Source organism: Coenobita brevimanus, chromosome 90 (genome assembly GCF_032717465.1).
Source record: "Coenobita brevimanus isolate Jiangsu-jjx chromosome 90, ASM3271746v2, whole genome shotgun sequence".
Taxonomy (NCBI): domain Eukaryota; kingdom Metazoa; phylum Arthropoda; class Malacostraca; order Decapoda; family Coenobitidae; genus Coenobita; species Coenobita brevimanus.
In genome coordinates this window covers 29,242,411-29,259,025 of record NC_137043.1, presented here as the reverse complement: position 1 = coordinate 29,259,025, position 16,615 = coordinate 29,242,411, and the positions used below count along the sequence as shown (strand labels likewise).

General features: G+C 42.6%; 1 protein-coding gene across 1 annotated transcript in view; it reads right to left on the bottom strand.

The window, feature by feature from the left end:
- LOC145411653 (uncharacterized) overlaps positions 1-16,615 on the bottom strand; it is a 119,781-nt gene that overhangs the window by 84,442 nt on the left and 18,724 nt on the right. Inside the window, exons 3-4 of the mRNA XM_080281659.1 lie at positions 13,321-13,466; positions 12,343-12,876 (exon numbers count right to left, since the gene is read on the bottom strand). Of these exons, the coding sequence (XP_080137785.1) occupies positions 12,343-12,876; positions 13,321-13,466 (680 nt within the window). The remainder of the gene's footprint in view (positions 1-12,342; positions 12,877-13,320; positions 13,467-16,615) is intronic.

Sequence of the window (16,615 nt, the reverse complement as noted above, 5' to 3'; positions counted from 1 at the left end):
GAGGTAGTGATAGAAAAGAGAAAAAAATACAACAGTGTAGTGAAGAGACAGAGGTTGAATGGAGTTGGTATGAGGAGAAGACCTGATGACATGAAAGGCTTCTGACTCCACTCTGTGGAGAAGAGTTGTTCTGGGGGAGATTCCCCACACTTACTCTACACAGGGGCAAATAAAACCCCTGTATAAAATCAACAGCTGTGCAGGGGTAAAGAAGGCAAGGAGTTAGCTAAGCTCAACTAATCTCTAGGAAGCAGATTTTGCAAGAGGTAATATGGTTTCATTTCATTTCTAAAGGTTTCAGCATGCTTGCATGCATCAGCCTTGGTCACCTACTGGCAGCTCTCCATGCTGCTCAATCTCTGGCAGCCTCCCTATTCAGTCTCATAACCCTGAGGTCACACTCTATGACTCCATCCCAGGCCTTTTTCGGTTTGCCTCTTACAACCCTGCCCCCAAAGTTCACTCACTTTCTGCACACAAATGTCATTCCTTGTCCTCTCCATATGCCCAAACTATCTCAGTCTACCTCTCCTCATCACAACACCGATATACTCCAGTACTACCTTTCCTCCTAACCCTTCCATTGCTTGCCCCTCCAGGCCTTGCATTCAAGGATGCACTGCACATCCACCTAATCAGTATCATTTCTGTATGTCTGAGCCTGCAAATATCCTCCTCCTTTACTGCCCAGGTCTCACTACCATTCAGCATTACAACCCTAACATATGCCGCATACAAAGATCCCTTAGCATGAAGGGACAGCCCTCTAATGTCAGGAGAGGCAACAGCTCCCTGAACTTCTTCCAACTACTCCCCATTCTAGCCATAGAGCTAGTCCTGTCCCACCTCCAGCACATAATATGTCTCATCCATTCATCCATCATCCAATCCTACGTTGCCCCATGAGAAGCATAGAAGCCCGGGGCAAGGCAAGTTGGTCCTGACATTTAAGATGAGAGTGACCAGCCTCACTCATTCCTGAGTGGCATTACATGAGCAATGAACCCCAACCATCCCTTGGATATAAACCTTCACCGGCTCAATCCGACTGGAGTGCCCCACAAGTTTGTGAAACACTTAGAAACAAACAAGCTCATCAAAGATTTGCAACATGGTTTATGAAATAATTGCTTTTGCCTCACGAATCTGTTGGATATTTCAATGATATACCGAACATGTACAATGAGAGTAAACCTGATGTTGTCTACCTTGATTTTCAAAAGGTTTTTGACAATGTTCCACACAAAAAGACTCCTTCAGAAGCTAAAGGCACGTGGTTTCAGCGTCAGTGTTCTTGGGTGGGTAGAAGATGGGCTCACCGAACAAAAGCAAAGTGTTGTGATAGATGAAAAATGCGTCAGACTCGATAAACATTACAAGTGGAGTGCCACTGGGTTCAGTGTTAGGTCCTATTCTTTTTTTTATATAAATGATACTGATGAAGGATTATGCTGTAAGATTTCAAAATTTGCTGACGATACTAAAACAGGCAACAGAGCAGGATACAGCATTGCAAAGGCAGGCAATTCAGAGAGATCTTGATCAACTGTTTAACTGGGCCCAAGAATGGCAAATGGATTTCAATATCAATAATTGTAAAGTGCTCAACACTGGCAGTAAAAATGTAAGAGCTAGTTATAACATGAATAATGTCTAGCTTGACAGGGTAAACCACAAAAAAGACTTAGGAGATATAATAACAAATGATTTGAAATCGAGCAAAAAAATGTGCAGCTGTGAAAAAAGCCAATAAATTGATTGGATTCATAAGCAGAGCATTTGAATATCCATCCATCCATTATCCGATCCTACACTGACCCATGAGGAACATAGGAGCCCAGGGCTAGGCAAGTTGGTCCTGACATTTAAGATGAGAGTGACCATTCTCAATCATCCTTGAGTAGCATTACGTGAGCAATAAATCCCAACCACCCCTTGGATATAAACCTTCACCAGCTCAATCCGATTGGGGCGCCATAAGTACCCACTAAACCACCAGGTGCTGAAATTTTGTTATATGGTTGCCACCCAGCATAGTAAATGGTGTCCTGGTATACAGGAAACCATTTGGCATTGTCACCCACAGGCAGAATGAAGAGGAAAGAATGAAGGAAAGAAAGACATCCGAAAATATTGCCCTCACTTTGTATAATTCCTTAGTATGCCTGCACTTGGAGTATTGCTTTCAATTTTGGTCACCATATTAAAAAAAAGGACATGGAGAAACTTGAAAGAGTACAGCAAAGGATGACAAGTATGATACCCAGATTGAGAAATAAACCATATGAGGAAAGTTTAGAAGCCCTGAATCTCTTTACTCTAACTAAACAGAGGTTACGAGGAGATTTAATTCAAGTATTCAAAATCTTCAAAGGACATGATAGCGTGGCTGTTGATAAATACTTCACAGTTGATCACTCGAATTATACTAGAGGCAATGGGCATAAAATAAATGGCAAATGACTCCAGTCACATGAAGCTAAGCATTTCTTCTTTAGCAGTTGTCCCCCCATTTTAGTATATTGTAATACAGTACATACTAAACTTTAACCCCTAAAGCGCGGCCATGAACAGTCGACCCCCCCCGAGTGGCGGCGTTGTATCGCGGTCTGAGTACCTGTAGGAAAATATTAGCCAAAAATCAGAGATTAACCCTAGAACATTATACTTGGTATGGCAGATAGTACTTACATTCAGCTTTCTCCAGAGACATGTGTTGAGCCTTCGTGGACTACCCAAGGACTTGTGGAGATTTGCAAAGTTGGGTAACCAAATCTTCATTTTCACACCTCCAGCAACCCAGTTTCCCCTCTACCACAGCCTCATTCTGTCACAGTAAACTTAATACTACAACGTAAAGGTAGTTTGGAATCCGTATTTGTACAATAAGCACTGAAAATAAGGCTAAAATCAACAGAGCGTACGGCCGACATGCAGCGCGGTGGCGGTCTTCCCGTCACTCAACAAACATTTCCATTTTCACAGCTAAAAACATGTATACTACATTACTTTCAATCATATTACTTCCCAAAAGATCACCGCGGTGCGCTTTTTATTCTGCCTTACGCCCGTCACTTTATTCTCGTTCCTGTCGGCCGCTCGCACTGACTCGGAAGAGCTAGAACTCGCCATAATGTCACTTTGAAAGCCTGCGGTAAACTGATGCTAAACAGGGGCAAACTGTGTGAAAAAAAAGCTAGTGTTACAACTGGGAAAACAAGCGTTTCCTATTAGCATAAACTGCTTGTGATAGCAGAGCGCAGATTTACAGTTCTGAGCGGTCAGAGCGCTGCCATGTATCACAGCCAGGCTGGCCGGGCCGTGGTGGTGGTGGTGGTGGGGGGGGAAAACGCGATACTTGGCAACAACGGAGGTCAGTAGTACAAAGGTAAAGTATGCTAATTATAGCTAAAGGGTGGTGGTACTGATAGACAATACCAGCTGGAACATCCTTGCCCGCGTTCATTCAAAATTAACTCGAATCGCAAACGCGACGCTCCGCCGTTATGTCCTTTTTGGCGAGCGTCGCAAATGCGACGATCCACATTTAGGGGGTTAAAGGTCGCTTGGATAAGTATCTGTCGTCTATCCCCCCCCCCCCGCTTAATGTGTTTATTCCTGAATAAAACACTTGTGTATATATAATTTTTTTTTTCCCCAGAGCCTGGAACAGTTTATTAAATGCAAATATAGTGTATGTACAGACTAGGATATGCACATATAACCCTGAGTTAATGGTCATTATTCTTACTTTCAACCAGTGACAGGCTGTGGATCACTGAGGGTCCCTGTTAGCTAAGTGACCACCATTGGGATTTTTTTAATGTACCAGGGGTCACTGCTTCAGGCGACTTGTGTACTTGTCCCACATGGGAAAGTATCTTGTCTCAGTGGAGTCAATGAAACTGGGGTCTGATTGACTGCTGCCTACCTTAAAAGTGCCAGGAAAGGCTGCCGCACACCCCTGAGCATCCACACTGTGCACTGTGCAATTTCCACGCTGTGTCTACAGACACCCTGTTAACCCAACGTACCTGTACAAAATGTCATGCGTTAATTATTTATATGATTATTCATTTTAGTTTACTACTTTCTCTTTCAGGTTATTCAAACTTGTAGCTTATAGATAAAGTATTACAGAATTTAACTTTTCCTTTTCAGTCTTTCCTATGAAATTTCCATGTCAGTTTTTCCATGCTGCATGGTGTTTTTTCCTAACTTTTTCCTGCCAGTTTTAACTGGAGGGTTTGGAGACGGGGGGAGCCTTCTTGCTTTATTATCCTTATCCTTCAGCATGTAGAATTAGATCTCATGGTCACAGTCTACTCTGGAACAAACAGCCTCGAAAGGACCATAAGGTCTGTTGCTGTTTCCTTTCCTTTGTACCCCCCTCCCCAACCCCCCACCATATCACACCAGCCGATTATGCCTGTCCTAAGCGTATGTCAAAACATTCTGATGCCCATCTTTTAGGGGTTAATGAAGCTCTAAATCAGCACAAGCTTGACATTTTGTGCTTGACTGAAGCCTGGTTGGATGAGTCTGATATAAATATTATTCGTAGTGCTTTGCCTAAGACACATTCTATTATAAGTATTCCCAAGCCTGCTCCTGACTATCCGGAAGGAGGTGTTGCATTCATCTACTCCGCAGCACTTGCAAACGTTTCTCTCACAGACTTAGGCCGGACCCCATCTTCACTTGAATTTATGGAAGTATTAATAAATTTCCATCATAATACCATTAGAATTGCAATTGTTTATCGACTAGGTCATCCGGGCACAGATCAAGGTTTTTAGGAGGAGTTTGGGCAGTTTCTTGAAGTGTTCTCTCTTAAATCTGGAGGACTTCTTGTTTGCAGTGATTTCAATTATTGGATTTACAGTCCACAGTCAAAACCATTTTCTTCAGAATTCCATGAGCTGATCACCCAAAATAATTTCTTCAATCATGTGAGTGATCCAACTCATGTCTTGGGACATGTCCTTGACATGACCTTGTCCCCTATTGGTTCCAGGCACGTATCTGATGTGGAGGTTGATTCAGTTGACCCCCTCCTCTCAGACCATGCTCTGATCACTTTTAGTTTTGATATCCTGAAATCCCCTTCCTAGAAAAAGGTCATCAGGTTCAGAAATTACAGGAACATTGACCGCCATTTGATGCGTCTTGAAACTGATCAGTGTTTAAACTACACTGACTTCAAATTTTTCTTCTAATGATTTGGTTGATATTTATAACAAAGAGCTTAGGTCAATTTTTTACTATTTTGTCCTAAGGTAGTAAAAACAATCACTGTATGTGATAATTCGCTGTGGTATGGTCCATCCATTAATTCTTTGCATAAACAACATAAAAATGCAGAACGTGAGTGGCGCTTACAACGGACTGAATTAACTTGTTTATGTTATGTTTTGCAAGAAGAGCTGTTGTTCACACAGTAAAAGCCCAAAAGGCATGGTATTATGAAAATAATGTGGTTCATGTGGTGGTGATAAAAGAAAACTGTCTACAGTTGTAAACAATTTGGTTGGTCAGAGGAATGTAACTGTTAAACCAACTTCTGCATCTGATGCCCGACTGGCTTCTGATTTTGTTTCATTTTTTACAACTAATATATCTCACATAAGAAATGATTCAGACAACAGTTCTTCTAGTGAAGTGTACTCAGCTGACTTCCAGTCATGTTGCACAGGGGGTCATTTGCTTTCAACATTTCATCCACTGGATGTAAATAAAGTCAAATGTTACATCAGAGAACTTAACAAAACAAATTGTCCACTCGAATTATGTAACTTGTCACAACTGACTTTTTTTTTTTTTATGAAAAGGAACAAGGAACCAAAGGCCAGTAGCCCATAAACTGTTCCTTAAAAAAAAAAAAAAAAAAAAAAAAAAAAAAAAAAAAAAATCAAGATCCATTCATTTTGAGATGTGTATAAGCATGCAGCAGACTTTATCTGTAACCTAATAAATAGATCTATCTAGTGCCAGATGCCTGAATAAATAGATGCATCTTAAAAAGTAATTTTGTGTAGTCTGAGAAACATGCTTTGCTTAGGTCCCTAATCAAAAAACCTGGCCTTGATGTCAAGAGCATGACAAATTATCATCCTGTCTCTAACCTGTCTTTCTTCTCCAAGCGGGGAATACTTGATCAACTCTTACCACTACTGGAACATAACAGAGTTGTTCCTGTTGTTCAATCAGCATACAGAAAATACCATTCAACTGAAACTGCATTAACATGGATTCAGTGTGACTTGGTGGCAAACACCTGTAGTGGGATGCCCTCTCTCCTAGTTCTGTTGGATATGTCTGCAGCTTTTGATACAGTAGATCATAAACTACTGATGGATGATCTATATTTTTATGGTGTTTGTGACAGTGCTCTCTGCTCCTCAAGTCGTATCCGTCGGTCAGATCTCAGAGAGTGGTTGTTGTTTACGCTAGTTCTGATTCTGCTCTCTTCTGTTCAGAGTCCCTCAAGGATCAATTTTGGGTCCAATTCTATTTACAATCTACACAAGTAGTTTATCGTCTTTACTTGATGCTCACGATGTGTCCTATCATTTTTATGCTGACGACACTCAGCTCTGTGTTAAGATGTCAGATATTAATGATACCAAGACTATACTTGAATTTCTCATGTCTGATATTAAGATCTGGATGGCCAGGAGGAAACTTAAGCTGAATGATGGAAAAACTGAGATTATCATCATCAGAGGACACAGAAGGGGTGACGACACTAATAATACCGTGTCTTTGACCAATGGTGTGTCACAACCTCATCCAGTCAGTTCTGTTCGAAATCTGGGTGATGACACTAATAATGCCATGACTTTGAACACTGGTGTGTCACAGCTTCATCCAGTCAGTTCTATTCGAAATCTGGGTGCTTATTTCAACTCAAAGTAAAATTACAAAGAACATATTAATCAAGTTGTCAGAGGGTGTACCTTGCATTTCAGAAATCTGTACTCTGTGAGAAAATTCCTCAACAGATGTTGCCTCTTAACACTGGTCCACGCAGTGGTCATGTCTCGTGTCAATTATTGCAATTCACTAAGTAGTAAAGCTCAGTCTGTGCTGAACACAACAGCAAGGCTTATCTTTGGTCTCCCCCCAAGAACCTCGACTACCCCATTCCTAATTGAGCTGCATTGGTTACCACTAAAGGCTAGAACTGAATTTAAACTGTGGCATTACAGTCAAGGTTCTTAAGTTTGGTGAACTGAAGTATCTTGTTGAATTCTTAAAAACTCCCATCGGCACACCCAGGTGTGATGTTATGTAGTGAAGATGATTCCTTGCGTCTTGATGAGCCTGGAGCCATTCACCAGTCATCTTTCTCTGATCATTCTTCTGTGTATAGAGCCCTTAGATTATATAACAGATTGCCATTGTCCAAGAGACAAATCTCTTCTGCTGAATCCTTTACGAGACAGCTGAAAGCCTTTCTCTTTTTCAAAATGCTACGACCTGGAGAGAGGCACAAAGTTAGATGATTATAGGGTTTAACAATTGCTCGAGGGCCCTTCAGACCCTCTTGCACTTGCTCCTGTGGAGGGCCCTCATGCTGCACGCTCGTTTTCTCGTGCTTCGCACTTGTTTCCTCACTGATGACAGAAAATTCATCTCATCTTTGATGCTTTTCGCCGTGGCATATTTACAACCACCAAGGCAACAGCGCGGGAAATGCACAGTAAAAACGCTAAATTTGGCGGCTCTGATTGTCTAAAAAGTATAGGGTCGTGGCACATGGCCACAGAAGACTTGATTTCTAAAAGTCTCGGTACCGAATGAACTGTATTCCGAACCAAACTCTGATTGCTCTTAACTCTAATAAAAAATCATCAATTGAGATGGGCCCAAGTTTTTCTAAATCAGCAAATTTTCAGCGATTTTCATGCCAATTTTAGTGCACCATGACGCCTCCGTACCGAAGAAAGGCGCCCTTACCTTGCTTCGGGAATGGAACCCAAGTTGTCTGCACCCAAGTCCAAGATATTAACCACTCGGCCAAGGCAACTGACCGGGTGCCAGGAGCGGCGTTTTTTTGTCAAAATTTGATCAATCATTAAATATAGTAAAATTTTTTCAATCACGATGGGACCAAGTTTTTTCACATCAGCAAATTTTTTGCAATTTTTGTGCAATTTGAATGTGTAGTTTCGGCTGCCCAAAATACACACACACACACACAGACACACGGCTACTGCTATAATACTGTATATTAGATTATTGTCACTTTCATATTTTACTGATGAAGTTTGTATTGTATATGAGAGATGTCACAATTCTTGTAATTGTAAAAATAATGTATTATGTGTGTCGAGCACTAGTGAAGTCCCTATGGAAGAACTGGCACTTTCGATAAAAGACCAGATTATTATTATTATTATCATTATTATTTGTGGTAGGTGGGGGGGCTCACTATCCACTCACTCGATGAAGTGCTGCTCTCAGGTGTCTGCCCTTTCCTCTCCATCCTTCTTTCCTTCCATTCTCTTCTGTCTTTCTTTCCTTCATTCTTTCCTCATCCTTCTGCCTACGGGTGACTTTACACTCCCTCTTCTGTCTTTCTTTCCTTCATTCTTTTCACTTCCTTCAGCCTGTGGGTGACTCTACACTGAGTGACAAGCCAAATGGTTTCCTGTACACCAGGAAACCATTTACTACGCTGGGTGGTAACCATATAACCAAATTTTGGCGCCTGTTGGTTTAGTGGGTAATTATTGCGCTCCAATCGGATTGAGCTGATGAAGGTTTACATCTAAGGGATGGTTGGGGTTGACTGCCCATGTAGTGCCACTCAGGGATGAGTGAGGCTGGTCACTCTCATCTTAAATGTCGGGACCAACTGCCTAGCCCCGGGCTCCTACACTCCTCATGGGGCAATGTAGGATTGGATGATGGATGGATGGATTATTATTATTATTATTATTATGCTGGAACTCCCTCCAAGGCAGTTAGGGATTCAGGCAGAGTGTTGCACAAGCTGCTCTAGGTCACTGATGATAGAAAGGATATTGGCTTGTTCACCTGGTGGATCAGTGAATAGAGAAGACAGCCAAAGGAGGTGGTGAATACTGAAATAACCTTGAATGGAGATTTCAGAAAAAGGAGGAACTGAGAGAATGTGCTCCATCTTAGAAATAAGACAGTAAAAGAATTTTTCAGATGGCAGAATTAGGGAATAAATACACAGCACAGATATATTTAGTTAGAGAATGACATGAGAGCTGAAGCCAGGTGTAGAGAACTCAAAGTTCTGGAAAACGAGAGCAAGATATGTTGTTGTGTACACACACACAACAAACACTTTGTACTCTGAAATTAGTATAGAGAGAGAAGGAGGATACAGAGAAAGGTTTGCTACCAGTCACCTCAGACAGTCGAGTGTCGGTGAAGAAGAGACGATAAAGCTTAAAGGAACGAAAGGTAATGTTCAACAGAGAAAAAAATTAGAGGAAAGACCATGAAAGTTGCAGAAAAGAAAAGGGAGAGTGATGCAATATATCTGAATGGCAGTCTGAAATAATTTTTTAAAATTCACTTGTTACTAATCACTAGCAGTCACTTAAATTCAGGGGTTAATTATGTTCATTTAGGGGAGGACAGTATACCTGACAGGCATCTATGTATGTCTGACTAATCACGGTATACAGATAGGTAAATCAAACCATGATAAACTCATACTCCAAGCAATAATTATTACTAACATTCCCTCCCATCATCACCAGACATCACCTTCTGCTCCCCAAACCTCGCCCCCACTATATCATGGAGAGTGGTCAAAACCCTAGGTTCTGATCACCTCCCAATCATCATCACTACCAAAACCAGAATCACCCCAGCTGGCCACAAACACACATACACTAATTATAAGAGAACAAACCTGGAGGCCTTTGTAACTGAAACAGAACAACATTTCGAAACACTAAACAGTACACCAATCACAAACATCAACACTGCTGTGCATACTTTCAATACAATCATACAAAACGCAGACAAAAGACACATCCCTAGAGGCAACAGAAAGAGACACAACCCCAACTTCACACCAGAAATTCAAGGCCTCATCAGACAACGGGACACACTGCGACACTCCCCAACACCCCATACACAAGACACCATACAACAAATACAAGAACTCAACACTCAAATAAACAATAAAATATCAGAACAGCAAACACTAAACTGGAAAAATTACTGTACTTCCAAACACTTGACCACAAAACAAACATCAGCAAACTCTACAAAACACTAAACAGCATCACACTTTCCAACAGCAACACCACACAATCACACGCTGCCATCACAAAGACAGACACCATACCCTCAAACAAACAACAAGCAAACACTCTCATCAAACACTTTTCACAAGTCAGCCATCTTAACCCCCATCCCGAAGACCGACGTATCATCCGACTTAACAGACAGTTCCCCACAGACCCAGACTATGCACCTTTCACTTACTACCAGATGAAGCACATCATTAACAACCTCAAGCACTCATCTGCCTGTGGACCAAACAACATAAGCAACATTCACCTTAAACACCTAGGACCACAAGGCATACAAGCACTCACCAACATATCAAACTACAACTACTCACACAACATAATACCCAACATCTGGAAGCATGGCAATATCATCACTATCCCTAAACCCAACAAAGACCCCACGTTACCCTCCTCACATTGCCCCATCACACTCCTCTGCACCCCCTCTAAAGTCACTGAACGACTGGTACTACAACTAGTCATACCTCACATTCCCCTAGCCCAGTCACAACATGGCTTTAAGCCACTACGGTACACTCCACAAACACCCTTCTTACAAACCTTACACAGAGAGTTTTCGATGGCATGAATTCAGCTAGGCACCACACAGAACACTCCTAATCACACTAGACATTAGCAAAGCTTTTGATGCCATCCCCCACCACAACCTCACAAACAAAATACTCAATGCAAACATGCACAATAACACAAAAAGATGGCTGGCAAACTACTTAGCAGGCAGATGTGCACACGTAACATTTCCCGGTCAGTCTTCTAGCATCAGAAACTTCACAAACAGTGTCCCCCAAGGATCTGTTTTGTCCCCTACACTCTTTAACCTATACATGCATGACATACCCACACCCCACACACCACAGATACACATAGCTTCCTATGCAGATGATATAACACTTACATGTATGCACCAAAACGCAAACACAGCTGCACACATCATTCAACCTTACCCCAACACACTACACGAATGGTTCACCACAAACAGGCTCAAAATAGCCCCAGACAAATCTACAGTGACTCTTCTCACAAACTGGACAGCAGAACACAGTCACATCCCACACCTCACCATAAACAACACTCCCCTACCACACACACACACACATAAAATCCTTGGTGTAACATACAATACATCAATGTCATTTAAACAACACATGACAAACATTAATAATAAAATAACACCAAGACTCAATGCTTTGAGGTCACTTGCCCATACAACATTCAGACACAACAAAGAAACCACCACCACTGTATACAAACAATACAAACGTTCAGTGATGAATTATGCAAGCCCTGCCTGGGCTTCTAACCTCACCAAAACACACTACAACACTCTACAGTCCATACAGAACAAGGCCCTAAAAATAATCACAGGATGCACAACTACTACACCCACAGACCACCTACATCAAGAAACCAAAGTCCTCAAAGTCAAGGATCACCTAGACATGAGGGACACCCAGTTTCTTGCTGCAGCCTCCACAAACCCACAACATCCACTATATTACATGGCAGCACATCCACCCACACCAAGGAACGTCAAAACAACACCCAGCACACGATACCATACACAAATACTGTCATCTCTCCCCCCTTGCCCACCTCAGACCAGCTTCCAGAAGCATATCCACACTCAGATCACTCGCCGCTCCATTCAGTCACTCAAAGACAACACACAGCTGCATGCACGGCCTCCTGACATCCACCCTTCTGAATCCTATCTTCCTCGTGAGGATAGGGTCCACCTGGCCAGGCTGAGATGCGGGCACCATCCAGCCCTCTTAATCTACCAGAAGAGGCTGGATGACTCCGTCACTGATGCCTGTCCAGGATGCAACACAGCACCCCATACTATTAAGCACATTATGGAAGACTGTATTGCACACAAGCACCTACGCCAACAACACAACATACGGTACACTCTTTGAGAGCTTTGTGGGAAAGCCCAGTCTCTGCCATGGTCTTCCTAAGGGACTCGGGGATGTTTGGCCAGACTGCCTAGGGAACAACTACTACTACTACTAACATTCCCTTCTCTTACCTGAAAAGCTTGAAAGCAGTAACTTGTAGCACCATCACAAAGTTTTCTAATCAAGGGGTACACCTCATACAAAAACTGACCATCACGACTGCCCTTCTTGTTAACAAAATATATCCATTCTAAGCCAGAATTGAATAGTCCATGGAACAACAATGCCACTTGACATGATGGCTCAATAAGGCCAAATTTCAAACTTGCATGACATTCATTTTCATCATTAGATATTTTATTTTTCAAGACGCTCTCTATCACTTCCTTCAGAGAGTCCTTGTTCCTGGAACTTGTAGTTACAGTCAACTGATTAGAGATGGTCAGAGTAAAAAAAAATTCTCTCTTTAAATTCTTTTTGTTTACATGATACATTGTTAAACAAAGAGCAGTAGCAGTAATCAGTCCACAGTCAGAAGGCAACTTATCACTGGCCAGAGCTGCTTGCAGTTCCTTGTACAACTGGTGTAACTGATGCAGCAATTGTGCTTTGTCATAATGCTGCAGTGCTGGGGGAAGGACATGTTGCATGGTACCATAAAGGGCCTGGAAATAAGTAAGTGTGTGGAGTTAAACTGTCATAAAGATTCTACCAACAAAGTTCATTTATCCATATTTTACTGTATAATATTAGCAAACTGTTAACAATAATATACCTTCAGTTGCCTTGAGATATTTCCTTCCCCTGTAATGACTGGCAAACATGTGGCAAAAAGTGTGTTTGAGTGATTAAATATACATCCATCTGCATGATTTGAGCAAAGCGCGTTGATTTGTAAAATACACTTACTGTATTTTTACATGGCAGGTTTAGCACATGTATGACAAATGATCAAACAGAGGAGAGGTAATGTTTTAAAAAATTGTACAGTATATACTTTTTCCATATAGTATTCACATTCTTATGATTTATGAATCCTAATTTCAATAAGCATACTGCACACTACAAATCAGTCCTACATGACATGCAATGATATTCACATGACTTACCTTGACTGTAATATGAAAGGAGGAGTTTACATGATGAGTTGCTAAGGTGTGGTTCTGCAGTTGGGTAATACATGTGCCCAATATGTCTTCCAAAGTACAAACAAGACTCTCATATAACTCAGGACATCCATCACAAATCAAGGAAACTAATGTACCGGTAGAGAGAGAGAGAAAAAAAAAAAGTTAGGTTACTAATATGTAAGGAATAATTATATATATCATACATTCTAGTGAACCAATTACAAGAATGGTGAAGCTGTACGTTAAAAGAAAAAGCTTTTCACATGAACTAGTAATTGCATTTCAACTAGCACCATATCTACAATGAAAATATTGGCAACTATTCATACATACTGTATCCAAGACCTATACACACTGAAAAGCATTGTACAGCCTCTCAAAAAAGTATCAGTCTCTTTCCTAATCAATACAATGTGACACAAAAGGTAAAGCCTTCTAAACGGTAATTAAGTACACTTGGATTACATTTGTAGGCCTGCCATCCTAGGATGGGAGAGTTTTCAGTTATCACTTAGGCACATACTACAAATATCTTGGGTCACAATGTTCATTTTTGGTAGTTATATACTGTACTGTAATAGGTTAGTGAAATATAAGTAATCCCTCCACTATCCGACGTAATAGCACCAAAGGCATGTCCGGAAAGTGGTCCTGTCCGGATAGTGGGCACCAGCCTCCTGGACTTGTACTTATGGACCCTAACTCAGAAAAACACCTATACAACTCCCTCAGGACATGCATAGCACCTATTTAAGACCCAAATCACACCAATAAGGGACATAAAAGACTGAAATAAATGCAAAAGAACCATAAAATGAGGTTTTTGAGGTAGGTCTATACAATATAAAACATTCTCGGTACTTACAAGTCCCTGGTCGTTATGGACCCTAACCTAGCCTAACTCAGAAAAACACCTCCCTACTGCACATGGATAGCACCTAAGACACTATTCACACCAATAAGGCACATAAAAGAGTGAAATGAGGTGTTAGAGGTAAGTATAGTATGGAAAATACAGTACAGTACAGTATGAAACATTCTGGGTACTTACAGCAAGTCCCTGGCCATCTCGATGAATAACCACCTCCTCTCAGACTCCGACAGCAAGAAGGATTTCCTGAAGCACTTGCAGTACACTGTTCATGAAGTCTCGCACTTAACTTAGTCATTTGCACTCACAAATCCATTCTCTTTACAATGCGCACTCTTGTCTTACTTATGCTCCATTGTAACTTAATGAAATAAGTGTTGCACTCTGCACTTTAAGTCTTTCCACTCAAAACCATTTTCTAAACAAAACACACTCAAGTTAATTTATGTTAAATTTACAGTCCACAAAATCTTTGTCTTTTCACTCAGATTTCTAATTTCTTAACAATACTGTATGCACTGTTTTTCTTTCACTGGACAACACTAAATTCCCGTGTGGTCTAGTGGAGAAGTTCTTGTCGTTTAATCACTGTCAGAGTCTGAGACTAGCACAGGGAGGTGACCTAGGGGTGCGTCGCTGGGTCGTGGTGATGGCGTACCCACTGCAGACGACTCTGAAGATAGGCGCAAACTCACTTCGAGCAGTGACTCCACCATGGCTGATGTGCTGGGCTGTGGCTCAGAGCACGAGGGCCTGTCTTGGGGAGGCAACGGATTGGAGCCAGGGCTCGGCACAGCGGGGGTCACGGGCCTGAAAAAGCTGTCAATCGTTGATTGACGCAAGGAACGACAATTCTGACGATTAATGATGCGCTGCCTGAAAGAACGCACTTCCTCCACAAGTCCCAAGGGCCCCATCTCCCTGTCGCAGTCCGGGTGTTCCAGGTAGTCCAGAACGAACTCTAGGTGTTCCCGGAGTGCGCTCAGCTTGGGGATGGGTGGAGCAGTGTCATGCTGAGAGGAGTCTGCATCATCGTCGACGTTCTCGTCGGAATCTTCAAGCTGGGTACTGACATCTGCAACTGAAGATGTGATCTCGATATCAGACAGGGTCTGATACCCAGGATCGCCCTCGTCGTCATCCAACCACTCACGCACTTCGTCCACATCAACATCGTCCCCATACACACGTAAACGTGCAAGGAAGTCATCCACGTCGAAACCTAGAAAATCGTACTCCACATCTGTTCCGAGAAGCAGACGAGACCAACCATTTTCTAGAGTCTTGACAGGGACTTCCTTCCATGCACTGGTCCAGTTGTAAATGGCAGACTTGATGCTGTAGCGGTGAAGGTTTTCCAAAATCCACTGGCCTCGCACATCCCGTCCCTCCCTGCGCTCATCCTCATCCTCGAGAACAACCATCACCTCGTCCAGGAACTTCCGTCGGTATAGCCGATTCGTTGCCACGATCACTCCTTGGTCCATTGGTTGGATGAAAGCAGTAGTATTAGGTGGCAGAAACATGCACCTAATGCGCCCATTCTCAGCCACCAAGTCCTTGTCGCACGGGTGGGCAGGTGCATTGTCGAGGAGAAGGAGGGCCTTTACCTGGTCGCGTGGGACTCCCAGTTTCCCCGTCTGGTAATGTATGACCTCCTTGACGAAATGGCGGTGGAACCAGTCTTTGAAGATGTGGCCTGTGAACCATGCCTTCAAGGAATGGTACCAAACGACAGGAAGGACATCCATCACCCCAGGAAGACACCGAGGCTGCTTTGCATGGCCAACAATAACGGGCTTAAGCCGGTGCATGCCGTTAGCATTAGCACAACACAAAGCAGATATCCTTTGCTTGGAGAGCTTGCGGCCAGGTACACGCTTCTCTGTCTCCACGGCTAGAGTGTTCGTAGGCAAAGAGCGATAGAATAAACCAGTTTCATCAGCGTTGTAGACTTGACCGAGAGTGAGGCCCTCCCTGTCAATCAAGCCCTTCACCTTGTGCCGAAACTCCTCTACTCCATCCTCGTTAGCATCCAAAGCTTCGCCATGAGACTTACGGTTGGTAAGGCCACGTCGTAACTTGAACGCAAAGAGCCAACCCTCGGATGCCTTGAAGTCTAGGGCGTCTTGAAGCCTTGCGAACTTCTCAGCAGCAACCTTCAGCTCCGTACCACGTACCATCACACCAGCAGCACGTTGCTGTCAATACCAAATCAACGTGGAGCGGTCAACTTCAGCAAACTTGGGAGTAAACATCATCTTCCTCTCCACGTTGCGTTTGCTTTTCGACGAGAAGTCAGCCGTGTACTGCATGAGTTTGTCTCGGGATCTCTTGATATCAAACAAAGTAGATCAGGCCAGGTTGAACTCACAAAGGATGCGTGACGAAGACCATCCCGCA